At 45.5% G+C, this 27,084-nt stretch overlaps 1 protein-coding gene across 1 annotated transcript; it reads right to left on the bottom strand.

Moving 5' to 3' along the window:
- Positions 1-169: 169 nt before the first annotated feature.
- LUZP1 (leucine zipper protein 1) lies at positions 170-27,084 on the bottom strand. The gene is made up of 3 exons (XM_019547716.1): positions 23,382-27,084; positions 6,101-6,262; positions 170-2,223 (listed from the first exon to the last, which is right to left on the bottom strand). Exons 1-3 carry the CDS (start codon positions 26,556-26,558, stop codon positions 2,185-2,187), a joined length of 3,378 nt encoding a protein of 1,125 aa, XP_019403261.1. The 5' UTR covers positions 26,559-27,084; the 3' UTR covers positions 170-2,184.

Raw genomic sequence — 27,084 nt, 5'->3', positions numbered from 1 at the left:
GAACAGCTGCTGGTCCCTATGGCAGCCAGGCCTGTGTCTGAGCACTAAACTGCCCCATGTGCCAAGCTTTACTATTCATTTCATCCAGGAGGAGTGCACACAAACTGCAGAGGATTCCTCAGCCTGGCGAAGGGTTTTTCAATCCAAAAGCTTGCTAAAAATTTTTTTCCAACTATTTAAGTTGGTTTAATAAACGATACCAGTTTCACCCAAATAACCGTGTCTGCCTATGTCCTTAGACCAACACGGCTAGAACCTGCACCCCTGTCACAGGAAAGCCTTAAGTTACTTAGCCAGAAGTTTGTAGCAGCTCACCCCCCCCCCCCCCCCCCCCCCGGCCATGATGACTTGAGGCTCAGACCCCTTTTGAAAGTAGGCCCTGCCATCCTTATTGGGCCAGGCTGAACAGGGGCAAGAAGACAAGCGTGCCTTCTCCACTATGGTGCTAAGGAGAAACTCATCAGGAATGTTCCTGTGCTGGGTGAGCGGCGACAGTCCCGGACATGCCAGGCTGTGGGCTCAGAGGAAAACTAAACCATATCTGGCTGCCACCAGGCCAAGCTACTCCATGTCTCCTAGGACAGTGCATGGCAATTAGGTGGATCCAAAAGGGATGGGTTTTGTCCTATTGTTACTTCCCTGCTGTGTCTTGATACCCTGAGGCTGCAGGACCCTCAAGTGACCTTCTACAGGGGCAGCAGCTATGCCTGACAGGCAAAAAGTGTTGGGACAGGAATGGGGGGTACGTGGATGGGGAGGAGGAGTAGCTCTCCTGTTCCCATAGGCCAACCTATGATTCCCTATCTATCACTTTCCCCAAAACGAGCAGAACCAGACTGCACAGCTGCAGGTAACAGGGCTTTGCAGGAGAAGTTTGCTCCTTGTTGCGCTGGCAGCTTTGCACAGGCCCCACCATTAGCACAGTCCTGGAGGAAGTCTGTCTTGACCGGGCTTTGATGGACTTTGCGCTCCTACCCCCGACCAGTGCAGTGGATTCCCTTCTTCTTCCCTGGCCCGCTGAAGACATAGACCACAGAGAGCCATGGGAGAGGGGTTGTAAGGGGGGGGTGCAGGTTTGCCCCAGAGCAGCCTGAGCATTATGGATCCAAGTTAAGCACAGGATTCAGCTCCGCTGTGCATTTCACTCACCTTTTTGAAGGAAAAAAAAAAAAAACCTTTATGGGAGGGGTGGTGAGCGGAGTTGTGTAGCCCCCCTGAGGGTAGGATGTTAAATGCAGTGTTCAGGAGCTGAAGCTGGGAGGCAGAACTGGTGACTCTTGGGGGTGGGAGAACACAGACCTCTGGCCAAAAGGCACCCAGGTCCAACCCAGCATAACATTGCATTGGTATGAGTATTGCTGTCTTGTTTGGCTCAAACAAATGGTCCCATATTGTAAAACCAGGCCAATGAAATGTGGATCTTGAGTTATGCAGTGACTGTCGCAGCAGGTGCAGGAGGGATCAGGAAGAAGCTACTTTTAAGCAATATTCTTCTTGCTCCTGCCCAGCACAGCAGTTTACAACGTTTGAGTGATGTGATCTGGGGAAAAGTGTTTCCTTCTAAATATCAATTAAGAGGACTGGGAGTTCACATGCTTTTCTGGTGCAAGGTCTGACTGTAGCCCAGTCTCATGTCTTGGCTTCACTGTACTCTGTCCTTGGAGAGGTGGAGCAACAGCAAAGGCAGATCACAAATAATGCAAACGCCAACTCTTGCACACCTGGAGGAAGCTGAGATTTGTAGAAATCCAGATGTGATTGCGCTGCTGTGAAGAGCAGCTACACTGTGGTTGCTGGGGTGATTCTGGCATCTTTTTCTAAATAAAAGTGGTTAAGGAGGGTTTGCTTGAGTTCCTGCAAGTACCACAGCTTGGTGTAGAAGCAATGGTTATTCACCCAAAAGGGTTTCCCTATGGAGACAGGGCTGTAGTCCCACAGAGACAATTCCAGTCTTGGGCACAGAGACAAAGTGGGATTCCCCTGAGTGAAGTCTCTGTAGCATCCTCCCTGGCAGCAGAGGAAATTTCGCTGGTAAAACTTCTGTCCCGCACAAATCACATTAGAAAACAGGTTCCAGGCTCACTGTGAGGAGTCTACAGGCCAGGAATGACATCCATGCAGCTGGTAACATCCTGTTTCTCGTCCCACGAAATGGAGTGGTTGTTTGGTGGAAAGAAATGAAGTTCATCTCCTAGAGGTCATCCGGCAGGAGCGAGAAATACCCTACAAGAGAGAACCCCAGTGTCACCGACTGGGCAGGTCAGAGGGCTACCTCCCCCCACCCCAAGCAAAAGCATGCACAAACATCACAGCCAAAACCACTGCATTTTCTCAGTCCTTTCCATTCCCCTCTCAGGGAAATGAAAATGTCTCAGCCTATGCACTAGCCAGAGGAGCTGGGGGGGTGCAGGCAAGTCAGATTTGACAGTTGGAAAACTGCTGTGGCTTACTGAAACAAGCCATTTCTGTGTGTGCCCAAGGAATGCGTCGGCACCAACACGGGGATGCGGCAGAGCCCACAGCAGTACGTGGGCAGCCGGCCTGCATGCCAACCGAGCGTTTCCATTACCGCTTGCCTGACAGTGAGGGCACGTGTTGGCCTGCAGAGCTGCAGGGGCCGGTTGTGAGGCATGGGATGAAAAGGACCCAGTGTCCCCTTTGGGCCCTACGCTGAGCTTGTGGCACTGGCAGGTACAAAACATTTTTGCTTAAAGACTGGTCGAATCAGATGGAAACAGTGACCGTGCCATTTGAGACGTGTGTTTCGGAGTAAAATCAAAAGCGTGTTTAATTTGCCAACAACGTGCGCTGATTGAGCATGCTCGTGACGGACATTTTACGCTCCGCGTGTCTAAGTGCTCATGCAGCTGCGTGCTGCAGGGACAAAAGCCGAGCGTCAGACAGTTCACCACTTTACCCGTGTCTAGCCAGCGAACTCAAGCTTGGTCAGGAGGTGCTCGGTCAGACCTGGGGAAATCCCATGGCAGCTTGCTGAGCAGGGAGCAACGTGCCATAAGAAAACCCTCAGCAGCTGCAGCTCCCGACACCAACAAAAACTGTTTGGCAGAATTCAAAGATAAATGCACCCCCAATCAAAGAGAAACGAGTGCCAGCAGCCCCAGCCTGCCAGACTAAACCGTTTGGACCGTTCAGTGCGACTGAAAACACAGGCCTCAAAAGGGCCTGTGCAGCCTCTACATTCGCAGGTAATCATCCGGGTTTTCCATTCGTCACAGAAAAATGTGGTAAAACCTGGATTTTCTCATTTTAAGCAGCGAAGCCCAGATTTTCTCCTTTAAAGGAGAAAAATGCAGGGAATGGTGGGTTTCCCCTCGCAGGCTGGCAGAGCTGCAGCCTGCCAGGGGCTGGGGGGAGTGGGAGGAGGGTGGCCAGGCAGGGGGTGCCATGTGCGCGTGCACATGTACACACGCACATGGACGCCAGGCAGCCTGCAGAGCAGCTCCTGCAGATAAGTCTGGCAGCGGGGGAAGGGGGTCCTAGCTTAGCTGTGGCAACATCCTAATGCCACAGAGGCACGTGGGGGGAAGAAAAGCCCCCAGAAACCAGTAACATTGATGAGGTGAAAAAAAAAATTCTTCCTTGCCCCAGTGGCAGCCAGCCTGAGGTGTGTGCGTGCATACACGTGCACACATGCACACACACACCATCTTCACCTTCCATCCCTTGCATAAACTTAGCCAGTCCAATCTTAAACTAACGCAGGGTTTTCACCCCTTGCATGACTTTGCTTGAAAGACCATTCAGACGTCACTCCTCTGGCTAGCGCTCTTCTTCTAACCCAACCCTGCTCCCGCCCCTGCCGCAACAGCTCATCAAAACTACCTAAGTGGCCCTCCAGCCCGAATCACAGCCTGCCTCTGACATACACTATTATAAATGGAGTCTCACAAATGCCTTGGTGCAATGATACTGGGATCGTCTCATCTATACTGAATATACTTTACTTAATGCATCCTAATATGGCATTAAACTTTTTCACAGCTGTATCATACTGGCAAGCTAATGGTCATCCTTTGATCAACCAGTCACCAAGGTCACTCTCTTCCTCGGATGTCACCAGGCCACGTATGCCTAACTTATTTATAAAATCCTTGTTATTGGTTACTTAAGTGCATGACTGCACACTTTATACTATTAAACTTCATTCAATATCCTATGCTTAATATCACAAGGATTAGCTAAATCTTTTTGTATAATAATCCTCTTCTCCAAACACTAGTTTAGCGTCATCTGCAGATTTCATGAGGACACATCTAACCCCAGTACCAACGTCATCATTAATAAATGTTAATCCTTAAGCCAATCTGTGAGGAACAGCACTGGGACCTGTTCTCCAAAGGAATGGACAGTAAGATAAATAAAAAACTGGCTGAATCATCAGGCTCAACGGGTAGTAATCAATGACGTGATGTCTAGTTGGCAGCTGGTATCAAGTGGAGTCCCCAGGGGTTGGTCCCCTGGGGCTGGTTTTGTTCAATCTCTTCATTAACGATATGGAAGATGGGATGGAGTGAACCCTCAGCAAGTTTGTGGACGACACCAAGATGGGAGGAACAGTAAATGTGGCTGAAGGGTATATCATCCCAGCCAAGGCTTTGTCTAGCAGGGTCTTAAAAAGCTCCAAGGATGGAGCTTCCACCACTTCTCTGGGTAACCTGCTCCAGTGTTTTACTACCCGCTCAATGAGAAAGTTCTTCCTAATATCCAACCTAAACTTCCCTTGCGGTAGCTTGAGCTCATTGCTCCTTGTTCTGTCATCTGCCACCACTGAGAACAGTCCAGCGCCATCTTCTTCGGAACCACAATTCAAACAGCTGAAGGATGCAATTAAATCCCCTCTCTGTCGTTTCTTTCACGAACTAAAGCGTGGCTCCCTCAGCCTCTCCTAACTCATGTTCCCCAGCCTCCTAACCATATTTGCTGCCCTCCACTGGACTCTCTCCAATCTGTCCACATCATTTCTAAAGCCAAACAACAATGAACGCACACTGAAAATATATCAAAGACAAGAACACCCAACTATGTGTGGGGGCACACCTCTCGGAGGACAATCACTCCCTCTCCAATCTCTCGTTCTAATCCTCAAAGGGAATTTACAAAACACTTTTCATAGACAAGCCTACAGACTTCACTTCATAAACCCACAGAATACTAAAAATCAGGGACTCAATATAGACACTGGTTTTATGACACATGACAACCTGCCTAACATCTGATTCACCAGGTACTTACCTGCCTGACCTGACCTCTTACACTCTCCTTCCCCCTCCACCTTTTTATCTCTTCCTTCTCCTACTTTTCTGCCCTTTGTCTCCCTGATTTCCTACTATCACCGGCTTCTTTGAGAGCCTCTTTCTTAACCTGTATTATCTCTGTGATGTTTCCCTCTGGCCTTCCCCTGCCCCCAGCTTTCTTCGCCTCCCCTCCTTTATTCTCCTTTCTGCTTATTCATAGTTTCACTACATCCTCTCACACTTTAAGCTTCTCTCATGCCTGTTTTCCTGATCTCTATTTTCTTTTCACTGACATCCTCTTTTCCACCTTGTATTCTATCACTGTAGTATCTCCCTTTAGCCTTGTTTTCCCCTGTTCCCTTCCCCCTCCCCTCACTTCTTTACCTCTCTGCTTTACCTTTTGTCTTTCCAAATCCTACCTATTTACATTCTCACTGAGATCCTGCCACACGTTTAGCTTCTCTCATTCCTTGGAGTCTCAGACCAGCAGAGACTCCCTATGCCTGAAGCAGGGTGACTGCACCCGAAAGCTTGCTAAGAAATTTTCCAACTACTCGGTTTAATAAAAAATATCACAGCTACTCAGTAGTAGAAGGTGAAATTCTACCATTTAAAATCAGAAATAAAATGCATGTTTTACAAAGGTGAGGATAACTGATCACTGAAACAACTTACCGATGGTTGTGATGGATTCTTCATTTCATATTAAGACTTTTTTTTTTTTTAACTATGCCATAGGTCAAACAAGAATTGATCCAAGGCCTGTGTTACACAGACCATCAGACTGGCTGGCCTTCTGATCTATTTATTGAATTTTCTTCAGAGCGGCCTTTGGCTTCACCTACCTGTTCCTCTGTCTTACTGCCTGTCTGTGCTTGAAGATCCGCATCCTGTTGCAGATCTGTCTTGGAAGCTGGCCGTCTCCCTGGAGCGTCAGCTTGAGACAGCTGCTCAGATGACCCATATTGTTTTCCTCTGGAACTGCGTATAAGATCTTTATTCTCCTCCTGTGCAACAAGAGTAAAAGCGGTGAGGAATCATGTGCAGTCATTCCAGTGACAAAGGCATTCACTTGGGAAGAGTGGAGATCTGGGTCCTGCTTTCTGCTCCAAGGGCTGTCTCGATAATATTATACATTCATTAGATAAAATACAGAGATCTCAGCTGTGTTCCAGCTACTGAACTAGGGAATCACATTTACTCCCCTGGGTATTGAACCCAGGTTTCCTGCACACGAGGTGAGTGGCCTACCTATTGAATATTGTGTTGTATCCATAGCCATTGTTTTATACACGTTCATTCCCGTGGGGGTGTAGGCCAAATGGGCGTACATGCCCAGCGCATACCCAGTGGATCAGGATCATCATTGGACTTGGCAGAAGAATGCTGAGTTTATGAATCACAACTGAACTTACATGCAAGCTAAGGCCATACTGCTCAGCCCTGACAACGTGGCAGCAGGTCTGGACACGCAAAGAAGCAGAACTTGATGTGCTTGGGAACCCACGGGCCTAAGGAATTCAGGACTTTTGGACTCAGGCCGTGTCTACACGAGATGCTTACTGCGCAGTGGCATCGCATGGCACGAACTGTGATGGGACGCTATTGTGCAGTAGTAATGAGCACTGTGCAGTCAGCGTCACCAGGAAGCCATGCAGGAATGCTACTGAGAAGTAACATCGATTACTGCGCCATCATTTAGTACTTGAGTATGCAAGTAACAACTGCGCAGTCAGTGTCTCACGTAGATGTGGCCATAGACACCTAAATCCTGCCTTGTCCCACTTCTGGCACCTAAGTGCTTTTGTGAATCTGGACCCTGGTATTTCATTTTCTGAGGTGACCAACACCTTAAGCTCCAGTTAGCCGTAAATGAAAGCTTAGCAGAGTTTAACACATGAAAATATGGTCCTCAGCTACTTAAACCAGGAAGGCAGGATATTTAAAAAAAATACACCTGTGTAATGCAGCAGATTATATGCTGCTGCTGGAAGTAACATCTGTCTTTTCCAGACATTGTGGTTGTGTTTGTTATAACCATTGTGACATGTGAATGAAACTTTTTTTCATAACACCTTGCCGTTTTGGGAATTAATTCTCTGACTGGGGGCTCTTGTTTTTTCCAGTGAGTTGTTCTCAACAGCTTTCAATAAGAGTAGTAACACCAGCCTCAAGAGATGAAAAATCAGGGGAATACAAAAAATTGTGCCTTTGGGGATGTTTGGTGATTTAACATCCCCAATTTCTCTACTAATGGTGCGATCACAGAAGGTTGAAAAGTCTACTTTTGTTGTACGTAGAAATACACACTTCACACACTTCTTTTTGGCTGCTCAAACGGAGGTTCCACTTACACAGAGGAACTGCTATTCGTTTCCTATTACTGCCTTGACTCTCTCCCACCTTATTTTCCAACCTGACCCCAATTTTCTCCTACATTACTAGGGCTATAAAATGCAGCTGTAAATTAATATCTGAGACACAACACACTCCTATGTATCAAGTTTTCCTATTGCATTTCAGTAAAGATTAATGTGAGCTGCAGATCTTTACACATTAGAATTTCTTTATATCAACAGTCTGCCAACTGCTGGAAAAATCCTACCCCCCCCCTTCCCCCCCAGCAGACATTTCTAATCAGGAGCCCTTAAGCAATAACTATTAAAAAATAGACAATTTTCTCATGGTCAAAAACTTTCAATGTATTCTGCTTTCTGTTCATAATTTTGATCAGCTACAAAAACATACCAATATTTGTATCTCTAGCTACACACATTTAAGACTTATAATAGTTTAATTTTTGTTTTTAAATCTCATTTTGATCATAATTAGTTGATCAAAAAGCTAGGGAAAAAAATCAATGATCCTTTTGTCCTGCTGGCCCAGGACTTCTCCTCAGCCCAGAACCTAGCAGGACCTTTGTCCTGTTCTTCCCTTCCTACCATCCGAGTCCTCTGTTTGCTACTAGTGAGATAAAGCCAATCGAGGCCTCGCCGGCAAGAACCATCACCCTGTGGACCCTGGAAACACTTCTTTCCACATGTCCGGTCCTGAAAAGTGCAGTAATGGCCAAACATCTGATATTGTTGGGCAAATTCCTCCTGTAGGTGCCAAAATGTGAGGACTTACATTAAACTGGTGAGATGAAAATAATAGGAAGCTACTTTTTTTTTTTTTTTTTTTATTATGACTATTCTGACTTCAAAATCCCAGAAATATTCCCACAGGACTTTGTGTTAATAAATAGTCAGTTATTTTGACTACTTGTATTTCAAGTACAATCTCACAACTGTCACGAGTGCCTCATGCATTGATTTCTATATTTCTCATTGTTCAATCCCTATATTTTTTTATCCTGAGAAATATGAGGCACCATATTTAAATAATACTGTAAAGGTTGCTTGTCTCACTCTAAACAGACTTCCTTATTTTGCATGTCAAATGCCATTCCTTCCGAATATCCAACTCTTTCCCTTGCCATATAATATAATGCCCATTTTTTTGTCATAAAAGCTGTCTGAAAAAAACAACACATTATATAAGGGTGTGTGTGTGTATATTTGCACATATTTTATTATATATAATAATGTGTATTGCATATTTTTACATATTGTTTTATATTTATACTTTTATTTGTGTGTGCGCATGTGTGTGTGTATGTGTGTAATAGTTTATATTTGTTTCCTAATGAACCCTAAGCTATCATAGCTATCAGAATTAGCTCTCTGTATACAGCAACCATTCTAGCAAGTTGAGAAACACAAGGTATAACTATATGCCATTGAGAGGCAGGTAAAGTATCTCTCCATGACCTAGCTCAGGTACCAGAAGCAATACAGCTATGTTAGCTTGGCACTCCACCAAGGTTAATCAGCCCTGCTGAAATGCAGGACGTATTATCCCAAGCACAATGCTGCACTACTGCAGTCATTCAGATTCCCTACCTAGCCTGAGTAGCTTTGCACAGTAAGTTGCTGCACCACTCCATATAAATATGCTTACAAGCCCAGATGCTATTTTACTACTAAGGTACCCACGTTGTACTTAAGTGATTAAGTCACTAACTGTGATCCATCCTGAGGAAGCAACTAACCCATCTTTTGCCAGCAGCCTGAAGTTTAGGGAACTTCCCCAGGAAATGGGAGAGCTGGATGCTAGTTCCCTTCACTCAGAAGGGGCTTGAACATATACCTTCCACTTCCCCAGGAAGTATCCTACCCATCAGGCCACAGTTTAGGTAGGGCTGAGGGCACACTCCATTTGGCTGGTTGAGGCTGGACCACTGAGCAGGAGGAATGAAGGATCCCTGGTATTAGGACAGCGAGCAACATGCATACAGCCTGGGTGCAGCCCAGTGAGCGGGGTACTCTCCTAAGGGGCAGGGAGTCCTGGCTTCTGCTCCCAATGCTTCTGCTCCCTAATACTACAAAGGCACATACAGAAAAAGAAGGATGGAGAAGGGATTTTCAATTTGTTTCCAAGCTGTGTCACAAATCTGTAATAATGTTTTCATTGATTACATCCTCCTGCTCAGCACTTGCACTCACTGAGCGGTAAGCAGTAAATGGTCACTGGATAAAATGCTACTAATACCATCAAGCCAAGGGTCCACCTAAGGCTAACCTGGTTATAGCACACAAGTGTTAGTAACCTGTGTCTCCACAGCCTGCGGCATGACGCCAGAGTTGGGCTTGAACTCACATCTCAGGAGATGTAATTAGCCACACCCCCACCTCATCCTTTTTGATGTGTAAAGGCCATTTTCTCTTGAATGATTTCAGCATGCATCTCTTAAGGCACTAGCTATATAACCTCACCAGCACAAGCTGTCCTGGTAGCAATGCCTGGGGCTGCCTGGCCAGTGCAAGCCGCTGAAGAAAATATTTTTAAATGTAAGTAGATGGAAAGCCCACCCCAGGCAAAGCAAGGACCTGAAAGAAACAAGTCTGGGAAAACTGGCTTCCACGCACCCTGCCCTTGCATATGCCCTCCTCCCATTCAGCTGATCCACACAACCTTGGATGATTTTAATAATTTTATAATGAAGTTTTAAAAACATCTCTCTCTCCCCTCCCTCCACCTTCCCAGTGAACATTTTATTTTATACAAAATGGAACAGCTTCAACAGGACAGACTGCAAGTGCACCACTGCAGCATATGCTAGCACCCACAGCATAGGGCAGTCCGTCTCAGTCAGGGTGCTATAACACTCTGGGGTGCTAAGAGACACTTTTAAGGATGCCATGGGATGCCATGTAATGCTAGGTGTGATTCACAGATAAATCACAAAGATTTCCAATAGGGACCCACCATGCCAATGCCATTGTGACCTGCTGTGGGCTTTCTGAGTTCTTTGCAACAGAACTGCTTTATTATTTTTCCCACTGTCAAAAAACAAGTGAAAGCTAAGGTTTTCCGAGGAGGAAGCTGGAGTCTAATGAGAGATGCCTTGAGTCTAAGCACCACTGGATTAGAAACTGTGTAAAGTAAGGATTCAAATCCTGGCTCCGTATTAGATCAAGGCAGGTTTTGAAGCTGAGGCTCTCACACTCAGAGGGGCAGTGTTCTCCCCACTGGTCTATGGGGCTAGGCTGGCAGCAGTGCCACCTCCCTCTGGCTGTATGTAGGGTGAGGTGGGCAGCCAGGCTTAGCTGGCTAAATCCATGAGCGTCCCTGGCTTTGAAACCTGAGCAGGCTCTGGCTCCCCCCTGCATACCAGAGTTTAGTATCAAGCACTCTGAGAAGGGAAACTTAAACCACACGCTCTTCCTGACATGTCTTCTGGTTAAATCAGCAGGTGAAATGCCTACTAGACTGCCCCCCCTCCCCTACATGCGAGACAGATGCCAAGGGGAAGGGGCACTATGCACATCCCTGTGAGGCTTATGTAGAAGATGGGCACTGAGCATCTTGGTTACAGTTCAGTTTTGTGCATGACTTAAGGCAGTAATTTAGGGATCAATGGGGTTTTCAGGGAGGAAGCATAGGCATTTCCAGGCTTGGGGGGGGAGGGTGGGCATCTACATTTGGGATATAGATACAGAAAGTGGCAGTGTCCCTGGGCTTTTTTTTAATTTTTTTTTTTGTAAAAGCATTTCCTGCTTAGATTAGCATCCTCTCCTCCCAGCACTCCCTTTTCCATGTGGGTCAGCAGCTCCCTATTTTGGGGCTCAAGACTACTTCAGGACTTATGATCCCTAACAAATCCACTTTGCATGCCCACTCAACTCTTCCAAGTGCATTTGGTGGTATTCCCCCCACCCTGCCAAGCTCCCCCCACAAACAGCTATTCATGAACCCTGACTGAATCACCTCAATATCTGCACTCTTACATGCACTCGTTGCCAGAAGAAAGGTAATACTGAAAAATGGAATGGGCGATCATCTGTCTTGTTGAGCCAAGAAAAGCTGAAGAGTATCCAATGCTTTTCCAAGCTTCAACTGTCTTAACAGGTGCCATGCCTCCATTGGCATTGGCCAATACCTTTCAAGCTCACTAATTATTAGGGAAAAAAATCCATGGTGCTCTAGTATGCACAGACGTTTGGAAATAATTAGTTACACATTAACACGTTAAAGGAAGTTAGATGAGCACCTTGCAGGGGTCATCTGACCCCGGTGCTCTTTCCTGCCAAGGCAGGGGGTCGGACTAGATGATCTACCTAGGTCCCTTCCGACTCTAGCTACTATGAAACTATGAAACTATGAAACACATGGTGAATTAGCACACGTGTTTTATGTGCAATTCAATAAGACTCTGATGGGGCTTCAGGGCATTGACCTATGGGATCATAGTGATGATCTGTCCCACTGACTACTTATCCAATTTCACAATATCTAATTTTCCTCTCCCTGAATACTAAAATCAGGTGTGCCATTTTGTACATCTGTTGTAACCTTCTCTGCCAAGCTCTTAATTTTTAAGCTCTTCTGATCAGCCCAGCCAGCATCAAGGCCAGAAGGCTGTTTTCTTAAGTACTCAGATGCCGTTTATTCCTCAAGAGCCCTCTTTCTGTAAATGCCTCCTAATGGTTGGTTGTAAGAGGCAAGGATTTTTGTGGGTGATATCTTTTATTGGACTAGCTGCATAGCTGGGAGAGACTTAGAGACGAGCTTTCAGGCACAAACTGCCCTTCCTCAAGTCTGTGAAAGCAGCAGACACACCTTGAACTAAGTAGCAGCTAGAACAATGGCCTGTGTAAAATTCCCTATGTAAATAGAAAGAGTCTCCTTAGAGGAATGGAGCAGGGCTGTAAAACAGGACAAAACAGACATCGCCGTGAGTAGCTAACAGACAAGAGGAATGCAGTAGAAAGGATAACCTGATAAGTGGAAGAGCAAGGCCATTCAAGAAGGAAGAAGGCTGTTATCATTTATGGAGTACAGAGAGATTAGCAGGGATAGCAGGTAGATTACAATGAGCCATTAAGTCAATGTCTGTGTTTAGTCCCTGATTTTTAGTGTCCACTGAGCCTATGAACATTTCTTTCCAGGCCTGTCTTCTGAAAGCATTTTGTAAAATTCCCTTGAGCACAAGGATGGTGAGGTCAGAAGGGGAGTGGTTGTTCTGTGACATGTATTCTTTTTCCTGCCCGTCTTTGCCTGTTTCTATCCTTAATCTTTTTTCCTGCGATCACTCATCCTGGTGTGTAGTTTTTGTCTACATGATTTTCATAAGGCCATGGTGAGATGAGATATGCCCCATTCTAGGGCAGACGTGTAGGATCCATGGATTTTGATGGTCTTGCTCTTGGGGCAGCTGACTGTTGTGGCAATGGAAATGGGTTGGCAGCGTTGTGTCCAATTTGGTGTTTGTTGATCAGCAGGGAGCTTACTTCTCATGAGAAGCTGTGCAAGGTTGGGGGGTTGTGTGACAGTCAAGGTGGGTTGGGGGCCTGAACTATTTCTCTCACCGTCTGATCCTTTTCTTTTACAGGCTGTAATGGTCTGATGTTCCTTATTGGTTCGAGTATGGGATGGTAGGTGACAACCAAGAGCATGCAGTCAGGTGGAGAAAGGGGGTTCTTTTTGCATTGCAGTAGGTTATTGGGGGTAGTAATTTGGGTGCCGTTTTTATAAGATATGGCTCATTTCTCTGCTGCAGTGTCCTTGCTGGGGAAAGGTAGTTTTCAGGCTGGTGTCATAAGTATGACCCTCAAAGCAGACGTGGTGGTACCTGAGGACCTGCCTGTAGATTGCAACATTTGTGGTATGCTTGGGATGACTGCTGGGTTTGTGAACATAACTGCGGTGGTTCATGGGGGAGGAGTTGTATGTAGTGATTTGTAGGTTGCCATCCCACACATGGATCAGTGTATCTAGGTAGCTGATGTTCATGCAGGAGTATTCCAGAGAGAATCTGAGCAAAGGACGGTAGCCGTTGAACCTGTTGTGGAAGTCAACGAGCAAGTCCAGGTATTCAGTCCAGATGATGAGAGCATCTATGTAACCCAGTTACAGTGCATGTTTGGTGGTGCAGATAACTAACATTTAAAAAAGCCTCCTTTATATCACCAGTCCCTGAACCATCTGTGGATCTTCACTAACCTTCTGCGCTCCTTCTCAAGGGAATAGAAGAATATCGGTGAAGTTCATCTGAGCCTCTCCTTCCTTGAACAGATTTTCCAGCTTAGCGTAGTCATCCTTGATCTGTTACAAAATCTCTACTCCTTGATCTTCTATTTTTTCTTCTACCTACAGATCATCCTATCCTCTTCTTTCACAGTCTTCTGTGTTTTCTCCCTCTTCCTCCTTGGACTCCAGTCCCTATCTATCTTAACTGTCTCTGTTTCTCTCCTTTTGAGGCTAGCTATCTTTTTTCTTGCCATAGTATCCTGTTTCTACATACTTCTCCCCTAAGTTCTCCATACAACCGTTCCTTAAATCTATTTCTTTTCCTCTTGCTAGTCAATTCCTTCACTTATTTCTGATCATGGTCATGGCCTCCCCCAAGCAGCCTGCTCTCCTAATCTTCACTGGAAAAGCAGCAAGACCCTCAGGGAGTTTTTGCTAATGCCAGAAGGATGTAGTTATGCAAGTCGCATTGATGTCACTAGATTTAATGTGACCTGCAGCCTTAGGGGCTTTGGAAAGCCTCCCACTCATTCACAGTTCTGCATATCACACACTTTATTCTCTCCTTTTGCTTTGTCTTTCTGGATCACAGATCTGCTACCCCCAACACTGACACTGATGAAGATACCACACTTCTATGATTTGAATCCTGTACATCGCCTTTCCATCTGTTGTTAGCTGCTCCCCACATAGTTCAAAGCTTTCAGGCACTGCCCTGCTCTGGGGTGCTGGCCCAACAAGGCTGTGAGTTTGCTGGTGGCTGACAAGGATCTCCTCTCCTCTACCTTTCAGCTTTGCTCTCATTTGGTTGCCAGCCCCAACCCTTGCTCCTGCTGGGAAAGTGGATGGTTAATGATTAGAACAGCTCTCAAGAGTGAGCAAAAAATGGCTCATCTCTGAAAATGGCTCCACGATCAGAAGTCTCATGAGGAGCGGTGAGGCCACACTCCCCATAGTCTCTCTGCTTTCTAGATGCCTTTTAAGATGTCTTGTACTTGTCATTCTTCTGCTTTATATGTTACTCTATTCTCTTACTGTAAACCGTCCTAAGCCTTTGTTGGGAAAGGTGGCACATAAATTGAACTGAATTGATTAATTAAAGGAAGTTTCAAATCATTGATGGTGGCATTGACTCTATGTAAATCCTGGCTTTATTATTCCACTGGCTCATTTGGTTTTGGAGGGGTTGCTGGGTGATTTGTCTGTACAAACTGATTTCCATGTACTTATGTTTATTCTTCCAGAGAATGCAAAAAACCCCAAAAATTTGCCTTGTGGTGTATTTTTGCTCTCTCAAGAAGCTGTTTCTGAAGAGCAGGGGCTCTTTACAGCTGATTATTTCTACTGGGGGTTTGCCATTGCTCTTCTCAAAGGATTCAGAAGGTTTTGTTGTCATCTGTTTCTCTAGGCAGATGAAGTGAAGGGGTCTTGGCTGCAGGTTTTCCTGGAGTCTTGCATGCTTTCTTAAAGAAAGTGTCCAAGTAAGTTTGGACAGATGTTCTCCAGGGAGATGAGCGACGCAGCGAACTTGTTCACTGGCCTGGCATTGCGTTGGATCAAGCATCGTAAAGTCAAAACTGACATCAGGAAGTCGAAACAGGGTTTATTTATAATTTACAAACGTCGTTAAGTGCCGTTCACCGTAACTCAAAATATCTTAAGTCGAGGACTGCCTGTACTTGTAATCTGAGCAGCTCAAGACTTTCTGGCTGTAACCACCAGAGGGAGCGATCTAGCCCATGCTGTCCGCAGTAGATAGTTTGCGGCTGTCTGTACCACAGGTATTGGTCCCACAGATCAGTGCTTCCCATGGCGCTTGCACTGAGGAGGCTGCAGTCCAAAAGCCTTTCACTTTGTTGCATGTGTGATACTTATTTACATCACAAGTGAAGCTTCCTGTAGTTCAGGTTATGGATTACCATTGCATGCAGAATGACCCTGCACCTCCATGAGTGATTTCAGTGCACATCCCAGGCTAAGAATCTCAGGCATCCTGCTAGATGCATGCTGATGCGAGATGCAGTGGAAACCTGGTGCAGAGAAATGGCAGGGAGTGGCAGCAACTCCAGGCCTTCCTAGATTCCTCCCTTGCTGTACAGATCAGGGTGAGACAACGTGAACAATTCTGGAAAGGAAGGGAAGGAGGAGGCACGTGTGTACTCTTTCCCCCTTCACAAGCAACGACCTTCTTCCCACCCCTTCCTGGTGGTGGGATTTGTACACACATTGTGTGGTGTAGCAGGGACCAGGGGCTGGGATAAGGAGAAAGAGAAAAAGGACTGGGGAAATATATTCCCTCTGTTAGCCAGCAGAAGGGGTTGGGGAATGACTGGTTTGTGTGTTGAATCATGAAATGCACAGGTCCGTGTTAAGTTCAAAAACCAGGAAATACAACACAGATGTTGTTTTTAAAAAGTGTAATCTTTAAGCCAATGTCATGATTCTGGGTGTAAGGCTACCTCATTAATTCTGAGCTCGCAGATTTGGTAACGATGTTGCCCTGAACCACTGGCCTACCTAAAGGTCCAACATCTCGTGCTCTGCTGAGGTTAAAGATGGGTGCTACCTACCAACGAGAAGCAGAGTTATAGGCCAACCATGGCAGGCTCCCCATCAACCGGGGCAGGCAATTATTTTAGGCAGAGGGCTTACTTGGTTTCAGCAAGCTATCGAGGGCTGCAAAACATGCAGCCCAGGGCAGATTAATATTAATTTTCTAAATTTGTTAGCAGCCCTGCGGGCTGGATAGAATGGCCTGGCGAGCCGCATCCGGCCCCGGGCTGCATTTTGCCCACCCCTGCTATATATAGATCTTCAGGCCAAAAAACCCTGGAAAACTGCAAATGTTAGCTATTTTAGGTAATTTTCTGAGATTTCTCAAACGTATAATTTCCAATATTGCCAATTCCTGTAATTAAATTGCAAGTCTGGCATCATTTGCAATTTTTCTCAAAGACCCTGCTCCAGTAGTTTTATTATTGCATGAGAATCTCAACTCTCATTAAAAAAAAAGTTTCCATGCAACCAAGAGGGTTGGAAAGTCTCACACACAAACCAGTCACGATTTTCTGGGGCCTAAAAGGAATCAGAGAAAATTAGGCTTGGAAGGGACCTCAGGAGGTCACATCTAGTCTAACCTCTTGCTCAAAGCAAGACCAGCCCAGACAAGGCTTTGTTTTGCTGGGTCTTCAAAACCAGGACTATGCAAAATTTCACCGAGTGTTTTGTTTTGAAGCTGTTTTGACTCATTTCAAGCTTGAAACAGCAAAACTGAAATGAAACGAAACATTTTGAAACATTTTCAGTGCCCTCATTTCGTTTCAAAGCCATTTCAAAGCATTTTTAAGTTTCAAAACCTCCTCCGGTGGTAGGAGGCAGGGGACAGCCAGGGCTGCGCTCCGACCGGCTCTGCCAGCCCCTTGGAGCTCAACCTGCCCTCCCTGTGCTGCCAGACCCCTCCCGGGGACACAGGCCCCCTTAGCTGCGTGCCGGACGACAGGAGGCTGCCACTGCCAGCAAGTACCACGAGGTGTGCTTTGAAGAGTCTGAGGTGCAGTTTCCCAGAAACCCCTGCACCTATCTCCTTGAAACTTGGCAGGCTTCATGCCCTCAGAAGAGGCTATCAACCCTGCAATTTGCATCTGAATCAGGCAAGAAATGACAAAGTTTTAAGCATTTTCATGATTCCCCCATTATAGCCTATGGGCAAAATGGCGAAACACATCAAAACAGTGAAACAAAATGGAACAGAGCTTCGAAATGAAACGAAACAAAACAACAAAATGAAATACAGTCCCTTCAAAACGATGGTGTTTTGCACAGCCCTATTAAAAATCTCCGAGGATGGAGACTCCACCACCTCTCTGGGTAACCTGTACCAGTGCTTTACTACCCTCCTAATATCTAACCTAAACTTCCTTTGCTGCAACTTGAGACCATTGCTCCTTGTTCCGTCATCTGTCTCCACTGAGGACAGTGCAGCTTCATCCACCTTGTAACCATCCGTCAGGTAGCTGAAGGCTGCTGTTAAATCCCCTCTGAGTCTTCTCTTCTGTAGACTAAATAAGCCCCGTTCCCCCAGTCTCTCCTCATCAGTCATGTCCCCCAGCCCCTGAACCATTTTTGCTGCTCTTACTGGACTCTCTCCAATTTGTCCAAATCCCTTCTGTAACGGGGGCCCAAAACTGAACACAGTACTCCAGATGTGGCCTCCCCAGTGCTGAACAGAGGGGAATAATCACTTCCCTTGATCTGCTGGCAAATCATGATCTTGACATTGGCTGTATGGATTAGTTTCCTATGCCTGAACAGTCGGCATCCAGCTATTAAGGGGACATGTGCAATATAGAGATTACTCAAGTATGTGATGTAGGGAAAAGCTTCACTGGGCTATGCTCTGGCATCCACATATTATGTGTGGTTCCAAATGGAAACAAATAAATCTTTTATTCTCAGGTATCCTTTATTTGTCTGTGTCCACATCTCTCGTCTCTGGGCCCTTGCTGCTCGTAGTTTCACTTTGTCTTTCCCTCTCCAGGACAACCTCATGTGTCCCCACTTTTGAGTTAAAACATCTACACTTCTTAAGTAACAGCTGAGAGGCTTCCAAGCTTGTCTACATTATGAGCCTTTCCCAGCAGACAGCCATTGCCATACAGAAGCTGCCAGACTACATCCCTGTATGTGCAACTTCAGAAAGATCTGCATGGCTACACTACAACAGGGTGCCAACAGGGTAAGTAATGCCCTTGGAAAGCACAAGCTGTTAAAAGGTTGCCAGCAGAAAGCATAGGCATATCTGCACATACTTCCTGGTAATTTCCTAGTGACTCCAAAGAGTTGCCAATATACAAGGAAGCAGGTACTGGAGTCTCATGAGGCAAACACGGACTGTAGGACCATTCTGCCAATTGCAGCATCAGCCCTTGAGGTTTCTGTGATAGTATTCATGCTTTGTGCAGGTATGGATGGAGCTCCAGGTGCCTGCCCTGCAGGCATCACCTCTGGGAACATCATGCAGGGATGCTAGAACTAGCCCAGCTCTAGTGGAATCCACCTATATCCTGGATGGCAGGTCCACCTGAGTGGTCTCAAAGTCTTATGCAGTTCAAGATCCAATTAGGCAACTGATGGCCAATGTCTTGGCTCTCAAGACAAAGAGGTCTGGAGATGTTATAAATGGCTTAAAAGTAAAGGCTAAGGCTCTCTTCATTTCTAGTGAATGGAAAGTCTCTGCCCCTGAGGAATGAGGCTTTGAAACGAACACTGGAAAACGGATCTAAAATCCCAAAGGAAAGTCACTAACAACTTTGTGCAGGGAGTTTGGGTGAACCCCCAGGGACACTATCAGAAGAAAAAAAGTGGTATTAGGAGGTTCTGACTGAGGGTTTGGATCTCATCCTCCTTGCCAATGTAATTGCAATTAGGAAGACTACTTTCAAGGAAAGATGCAGAAGGGAACATGTTACCATAGTCTCAAGTGGTGCTCTCTGCAACGTGAGGACCAGCGTAAGGTTGTGCTTTCAGACCAAAAGATACTCTATCTTTGGTACAGTAGATTTGGCTGGGTTGATGTTCCTCATCTTACACTAGGACAAAAACCTAGGTCATCTCACTAAGTAAGTAAATCTGGGTAGAGTCCTTTCTGTTGTGGATGAAAAGCTCTCTGACCTGGGTTGAACACCCTAGCTGTACCCAGGAAAGCCATCCAGCACTCGGGCTGCGAGGTGAAAGATCCCCCTCTGCTCTGTGTTAGCAAGTCTTGGACCAAAGGCAGCCTCATAGGATCCCTCACCAACAGCAATATCAAACCCAACTCACCCACGCGGGGTTACTGGTATCACCCGGGCCCTGCACACAAGCCTTATGAAGGCTCATGGGAGCAGAGGTGTGGGAATAAATACTTACAGGAGGTTCTTCAGCTATTCTTCATAAATGAATCCCAGAGAGAGCCTGGGCTAAAACTTTCATCCCAGAGCAAACCAACAGGCACTTCTTGTTGGTCTTGATTACTAAAACATCTTTGGACAGAGGGCCCCATTTTGCAAATTTATCCCTGAGTACCAAGTTCTTGAACTCCTGCTCACGATGTAGGGAGGTGATTCTGCTTGGGCAATCTGCTACAGTGTTTTGAAGATCTGACAGGCACATGGCAGACAGGTGAACTCGATGACTTACCCACCAACAATAAAATAGTTTCTCTGTGTAGGTGGGGCACCACCCTGGCTGTTGATGTAAAAACAACGTAGTGTATTGTCTATCATAATCTGGACGAGAGCTCTTGATGCAATGGAGGAAAGCTTTACAGGCTCTCTGCACTGCCCTCAGTTTTAGCATGTTAATATTCAGTCTCATTTTGTCCAGAGACCAGAAGTACCGAATTTGAAGGCTCCCTGAGTGAGCCTTTCACTGGAGAGGAAAAGACTGAGCACCTGGGCCTGAAGTCTTCTGAGATGAAGCCTGGCATGTGGCATCATGAATGAGCCATAGGCCTGACCAGAGATAGGCAAACACTTGCTTTCGTCTGTTGTAGTCCGGTGTTGCATGATCAGCAAGATAAACTCAGTTAGGCCATGACAGCAGTGCTGTGAAAGGTAAGCTCTGGCTGACACCGAGTTCAAGTAGGCTACAATGAACCTGATGGTCTGAGCAAGAGCCAGGTTTAACTCTTGATAGTCAATGAGGAGTTCCAGAGATTGGAAAAGGCTCATCATAGTGTGGATTTTTTTAAAATATAATTGGACCAAAAAGCCTTTAGTAACCAGGTAGGTAAACAGGAATTTGCCACTTGTAAGACACCTTAGTGAAGACCTGGAGTTGTGGGCAAACTAAACAGCAAATCCCTGTGCTGGTAGAGGTCTTGGTCCGCTATAAATCAGAGATTCTTTCCCCTGCACTGCCAGAAGTCAAGATAAGCAAATCAGTCTTCCTGACACAATGGGGGAATAATGGCCACTAGGGAAACCAGCTGGAGTGTGAAGATGTGTTGCGCTTTCTTAGTTCAAAGACTGGTCTCCAATCTCCCTTTCTCTTTAGAACTGGGAAATAACTAGACCCCTTTCCCCCTCAAAGACAGGGGAATTAGTCCCACGGTCCCTACCATCAGCAGGAATTGGACCTCTTCCCACAGCAGACTCTGAAGAGAAGTCCTTCAAAGATGCTGGGGAAGGGAGGGTGTGAGAAAATTGCAATTAAAACTGAACGGACGAACTACTGGGGACCACATCCAGGCCCCGTTACTCCAAGGAGATATGGGCCCATGGCAGGTACAAATGGGCCAATGTTGGTTTTGGAAGAGCAGGAAGGTGGCACAAAGTTTTCATCTTCTGAATCCACCATCGAATTCCCTGTTTCAGGGGAGAAAATCTGTAAGAGGAGGAGTAAGAGGCAGTGGAGTGCTTTTGTGGCACCTCTGCCACTTTCTAGGGGTTCCCTTGGTGGGAGACCAAGGGACAATGACACAGACTATTGCTGGGACAGTAGCAAAGGTATGGGACTGAATGCTTCCTAAGACTCCAGCTAGAAGGAAAAATGGCTCTGCCTCTAGCCAGGCAGCAAGGATTAATGGAAAAGTAGGTCTTGTACACTTTTTACCCCCTTGCCACAAGGGCATAAGGAGGTGAAGCTAAGGTGTACTCTTCAAACTGCTAAGGCAAAAAAGTGTCTGATCCAAGCACAAGGTGAGACATACCCACAAGTGAGAATATGGATGCTGGCAATTACCAGAAGAAAAACCCTTCCTTCTCACAACCAGCATGGTTTGAGCTCTTCCATGCTACTTTGGGCATCTGCACGTGATTGAAAGTGTGGGCGGAAATTAATATGAGCTTTCCCTGCTGTTTGTTCAGTTTAGATCCTATGTAATAAGCAGCTACAGTGAGTAGAGCAGCAATTAAAATACGGTAATTATTTAGTATGGTAGGCAGGGACACTCCCTAGAAAATGAATAATGTTTTTAACTATGTCAGATTTCTCAAGCTTTCTTAGTGAACAGCACATTTGAACAGAGAAAATGCTGTAGGGTTTTCCCTCACATGAGTGCTGGTTTGGGACAGCTCTCCTCCCACAACAGCCAAATACCATCTTTCAAAGCACCAAAGAGAGATGGCTAGGAAAGTAGTCAGTGTGCTTTTAGAGCCAAATCCTAATACACATCTAAGAAGCATGTAAACAGCATTTAGAGGTCTAAATTACTACAGGACAAATCCTATTTCTCCTTGACATGTCTAAGTAATTCTTACATAGCTGCACAACTGCAATTATCCGGCACGTATGCACAGTGTTGGATTCTGTTTCCACCTGTGATGCAACAGGATTGGCCTACGTGCTTATCTGCTGGAAGCAATGTGGTAGCAAAAGGCACTCCCACTTCTTAACTCAATAACTGAGTAGCTATGCCATTTCCCTTGTAAACAGGCAACTCAGGTGCTTGACTTAGGGGAGAATTTGAACTGGTACCTTTGTACTTCCTAGCAAAGTGCTCTAGCCACCAGGCTAAAGCTGAGCCACTGCTGAGCCTGCTCTCCAGCCTTCCCCCTGAAGCTGTCCCACTGTCCCTTGCATTTACTATTAATTGGCTAAATTGATAAAAAGCAGTGGGTCTGTTCCTACCCCATTTGGGGAAGGGGCTGGGGCTGGAGGCTTGTTCCTTTCAAGGGCAGCACTGAGCAATTCTCACTGAACACCCTCTTATATCCTCCTAGCCCCTGTACCTCCCCTCTTGGTTGCCCAGTGGGCCAAGTTCAAGAGAAAGGCTGGAGAGTGCACTGGGCAATGCTTAGTCAGTGGCTCTAGTTACAGCACTGTGGGCTGGTAAGTAGAAGATGAAGCAAAACCGCTCTGGATGAGAGTGCCTAAACCCTGGGTCTCTAGGTTCCCGGGCAAGTGGCCAAGCCACTAAGCTAAAAGGTAGGAGGGCTGCCTTCTCTAAACATCCACTGGTTGTGGCTTTTTCTGCAATGAAACTTTCAGGACTTCCCCGATGAAGAATGCCTCATAATCTAAAGCTTGTCTACCTTGATCCCAACCATGCAAGAGGTTCAATACAAAGATATCACCCAAAAAATTCCTTGCCCTTCACATAAATCCTGGACTATCATGGCTGCATCACTCCAACACTACCTGGACTTGCACCGAAATTCCGCTGGTTCCGCGGTGATTTTTTTCCACCCTGAAACCTAGGCAGCCAAACTGCAGCCTACTGAGCATGCTCAGTGGGGAAGTGCAGAGTGTAGCTCTGTGGAATCAAAATTGCATATATCCACCAACGTTTTTAGTTGCACGTCTGTGTCAATGCCATTTAGGCACATCAAGGTGGAATACATGCAAGCTTTCCGAGCTGCCGTTGAATTTGTCAATTGTGGGTGTCAAATTTTAGATACTCATCTAAAAATCAATGAGAGCCATGGATAGAGCATATCTGAACATCAAAACCATAAAACAGTTCACATCAAGCACCCTAGATGAGTTAGTGGGCACTCTGGAAATGTGTTAAGCACGTGACAGAAAACGGAAGATGGTTGCAGGCAGGGAAGACAGGAAACAAGCCCTTACCGGTAATGCAGTTGGACTCCATGCTGTAATGGTATCAGTGATGTAGCTCCTGTGCGTGAGCAGCTCGGATGCACTTAAGCTACTTTTGGTCCTTCTAGAGCCTAACTCCGGAGTGCTCCAAGAATTACTAGTGGCGCTGGCCCTTCTCGAGTTCTGCTCAAATGAGTTTATCCTTTCGTTGGTCCCTTCCGTTTGAGAGAGGTCTGACGATGACTTGATTGTATTTGTAATAGTGGAAGTTATTCTCTTTTCCACTTTGGTTGGAGAGTCCTCGAAAGAATGGATGCCCTGCCTTGTCCTCCAGGCACTTCTCACAGTGACGTGCTTTGACTCTGGTGAAAGAGTTTCTAATGACCGGTGACTCTTCCAGCTGACTGTCTCGGCTGGTGGCTCGCTGTTGTTCTTCTCAATGGATTCAGAAGATCTTATCATAATGCTGCTTCTCGAAACGAGCGTTTCAGCTTTGTTTCTCAGAGCCAAGTCCCCCGTTCTGTCCGCCTCACATAATTTCAAAGCGATGTCGCTCTTGCTGAGTGAGATCTCGAAAGGTGTGCTGATGTTATTTGTCACCGATGGCAGCTCGCTTGGAGCAACCCTAATATTGCTAGTAGAAGTATGTCTTTCCTTTGTTGCCTCATTTGTGGTGGCTTTTGGAGCGGCCAGCTCAGAGGGGAAGATGGTGATGCTACTTGTCATTTTATTTGTCACAGTTTTAAAGACAGGTTTCTGTTTTTCAGAGATTGTTTCAGCCCCAGCTCCTCCCATTACTTCTTTCATGTCCTTTTCAATGATTGCAGGCTTAATAACAGCTCTGGATCTCAGGGCTTCTCTAGGGCTGAATGACCTTCTGGATTTTGAACCGAGGCTGGTGGCATCTGAAGGTATTTTGATGGGTTTAGTGGATTCTTCTTCATTTCCAGTACTGTTATCATTTTCAAAGATAGTTGGTCTAAATACTCGTCTGGAGCTCGGAAATTCTCGGGAATTAGGTCTTTTTCTTGGCTCTAGTTCTGACTGGCTGCTAGCTTTCATACTTTTGCCTATCTCCTCATTTGGATAAAGTTTCTCATCGCTTGTTGGTTTAACAGCTTTGGATCTCAAGGAGTCTGATTTCAGACCGATATTTGTGAGATCACTTATTGAGGCTGCGCTCTGGTCCGTTTCTTCTTTGTCCAGAGCTGTGAGATTCTGTATAATGTCTTCCTGGCTTTTGGAGTTGTGCGAGTGCCTCATGAGAACTGAAGGCTTTGCATTTTCAAGTAAAGCGTCTGCAAATTCTTTTTCCTGGGAGCTGATTGTCCTTTTAGATTTCCCTTCCAAGTGCGGCCTGTGAGACAAAGCAGCGGGCACTGCTGCTTCTGCTTTCGAGCTACTGGGTTCATCTGCTGGCAGTTGGGGAGAAAGATGGCATCTACGTGAAAAACCTGTTCCATTGGGTGGTGCATGGTTACTTTTGGTAAAAACCGTCTCCACACAGTGATCAGATGTCTCCAACTGAGTTATTTTAATTTTTTCTGCCAAAAACACAGATGCTTCTCCTTTGTTGGGTTTTTCATTGAGCACATCAGAAGTACTGTGGCAAATATCGCTACCTGTTTGAGACAGTTTTTCAACCTTAGTCTTCAGCCCACTTTCATTCCCAGGTTTAGAAGACATCCTCCAAGCTTTCTGCTCATGCGCAGCAGGGGGGTATCGACTCAAGACAGAGGGCTGCTCTCTTGATTTCTTCCCTTCGCTTTGTGGAACATCTTTCTGCGTGGAGAAGTAGGTAGCAATTGTTGATCTGTCTTGTTGATCCACTCTTTTTGTTTCAGCGACTGCAGTGTCCAATAGAGCAGATTTACTAGATGCCTTTGTTGCTCTCATGCTGATTAAACTGGGACTGGAAACTTGCTTGCTGCTTTGCAAATAATTGTTATTATTGAAAGAGAAGTCCCTGTTCCGTGTCCTCTCACGTCTATGCTGCGGCGAAAGCTCCCGTGACTTGTGTTTTGCAACTGATAGCTCAGCTGGGATACCTCTGCATTTAGATTTGTCGTGTCGGACTCTGCCAGGGAAGCTTGTATCTTCATTTTCCACCTCACCGTTCTCCAGGTCTTTCTGTTTTTTGATTTGCATTTTAATTTCTTCTAATTGGTCAATTAAGAGCTTGTTTTTATTCTGTTCGCTCAGATAACTGTCTTGAAGGTCATTATTTTTGGCTTTCATTTTTTTAAGTTCCTCTTCTAAAGATTCAAAATGTTTAATTTGAGTTTTTAATTTCTCAATTTCTTGGTTCAGGTCCTTCACTTTATTGTCTTCTTGATTTTTATTCTTTTGATTTTCTGATTTATTCCGGGTTTCATTTTCAACATGCTTTCGGTAATCTAAGCTTCCCTTTCTTCTGGCTTCTTTGGAAGCCAATGAAGAAGTTAAGTCATCTTCAATTCTCAGGTCATTTCTATCCAGAAGACTGTTTGATGACCTTTCTAGCAAATTTGATGCATTTCTAGTTTGATCAGCTCTGTTTAGCTTGTTATTTTGTTCAAGCTTTTGCGTTAGTTCTTGAATTATTTTCTCATTCTGCTTTTCTCTTTCATTAAAGTGTTTTCTTTCATTAACAAAGCTCAGGGCTAAAGATTTCAGTTTTTCTAACTCACTTACTAAACTCTGTTCAGTTTTATCTAACCTGTCTTCAGAGGTTTCAAGTTCTTTTACTTTCACCCTAAACATTTCCAGTTCTGTAGAGATTTTTTTGGTCAAGTTCTTTTCTTCATTGAGACTCAAGCACAGCTGAGTACAGTCATTCTTACTCCTGCCAAAAGCTTCCTCTAGTTTTTCCAGCTCTGCCATTCGCTTCTGAAGTCGTTCAATTTCTGATTTAAGCTCACGGGTGAGACTTTCCTCCTCTTCTAGTTTCGCTTTCATCAGCCGACAGAGCTCTTCAGCTTTCTTGATTTCTTCATCCTTGCCTTCAATTTTCAGCACTCTTTTTCTCAGTGCTTCAACATCAGCCAGCATGCTAGAATTGCTGCCTTCTACCTGGATAACTTTGTCCTGGAGATCCAGAATCTCATCCTCAGCTTTCTGGAGATTTTTCGTTGCTTCCTCTAGTTCATCAAGACGACGGCCAAGACTCTGCAACTTGAAGCGTAGATGGCGATTAGAAGTTTCCTTGTAGCCTGTAAATTCAGCCATCTTTACTCTTTGATCTTATTGGATTCAGTTTCTCCCAGTTGGGATCAAGGGAGCGATTTTAGAATTTTACTTTCCTACAGCTCCTTTGATGGAGGCGATCTGAGCCTGAAAAAAGAAATCATAAAGTGAGTACAAGGGCTGCCAAGATTTTGGGGGCTGTTTTTTGCATAATCCTTCCTTGAATTAAACATATTGCCAGTCATTATTGTTAAGGACGTGAGAAAAGATCAACAATCAATTTAATCCAATTGATTTAGTTTGTATACTGTCCCCAGTGCTAGCCCACCACCGATGGGAGAAAAATAGGAAGACCCTCCTAGGCTGAGTGAGACAGGGAATGCATTTGTATCCACTGAATGACCCTCCAAGATTGTTTGAAGGAATGTATGGATGTATCTGCATGTGCATGGACACGTGTAGGCAGGCCCATCCATGTGCAAGTCCCTGTGTGTGGGTGGTCAATTCAACATATGTGCAAGATGCAGATTCCTACGCAAAACTACCCATTAGAAGACATTCTGCTTCA

Source organism: Crocodylus porosus, unplaced genomic scaffold (assembly GCF_001723895.1).
Source record: "Crocodylus porosus isolate Cpor-Errol unplaced genomic scaffold, CroPor_comp1, whole genome shotgun sequence".
Taxonomy (NCBI): Eukaryota; Metazoa; Chordata; order Crocodylia; family Crocodylidae; genus Crocodylus; species Crocodylus porosus.
The sequence above is the reverse complement of the archived record's forward strand: the minus strand, read 5'-3'. Positions and strand labels throughout refer to the sequence as shown.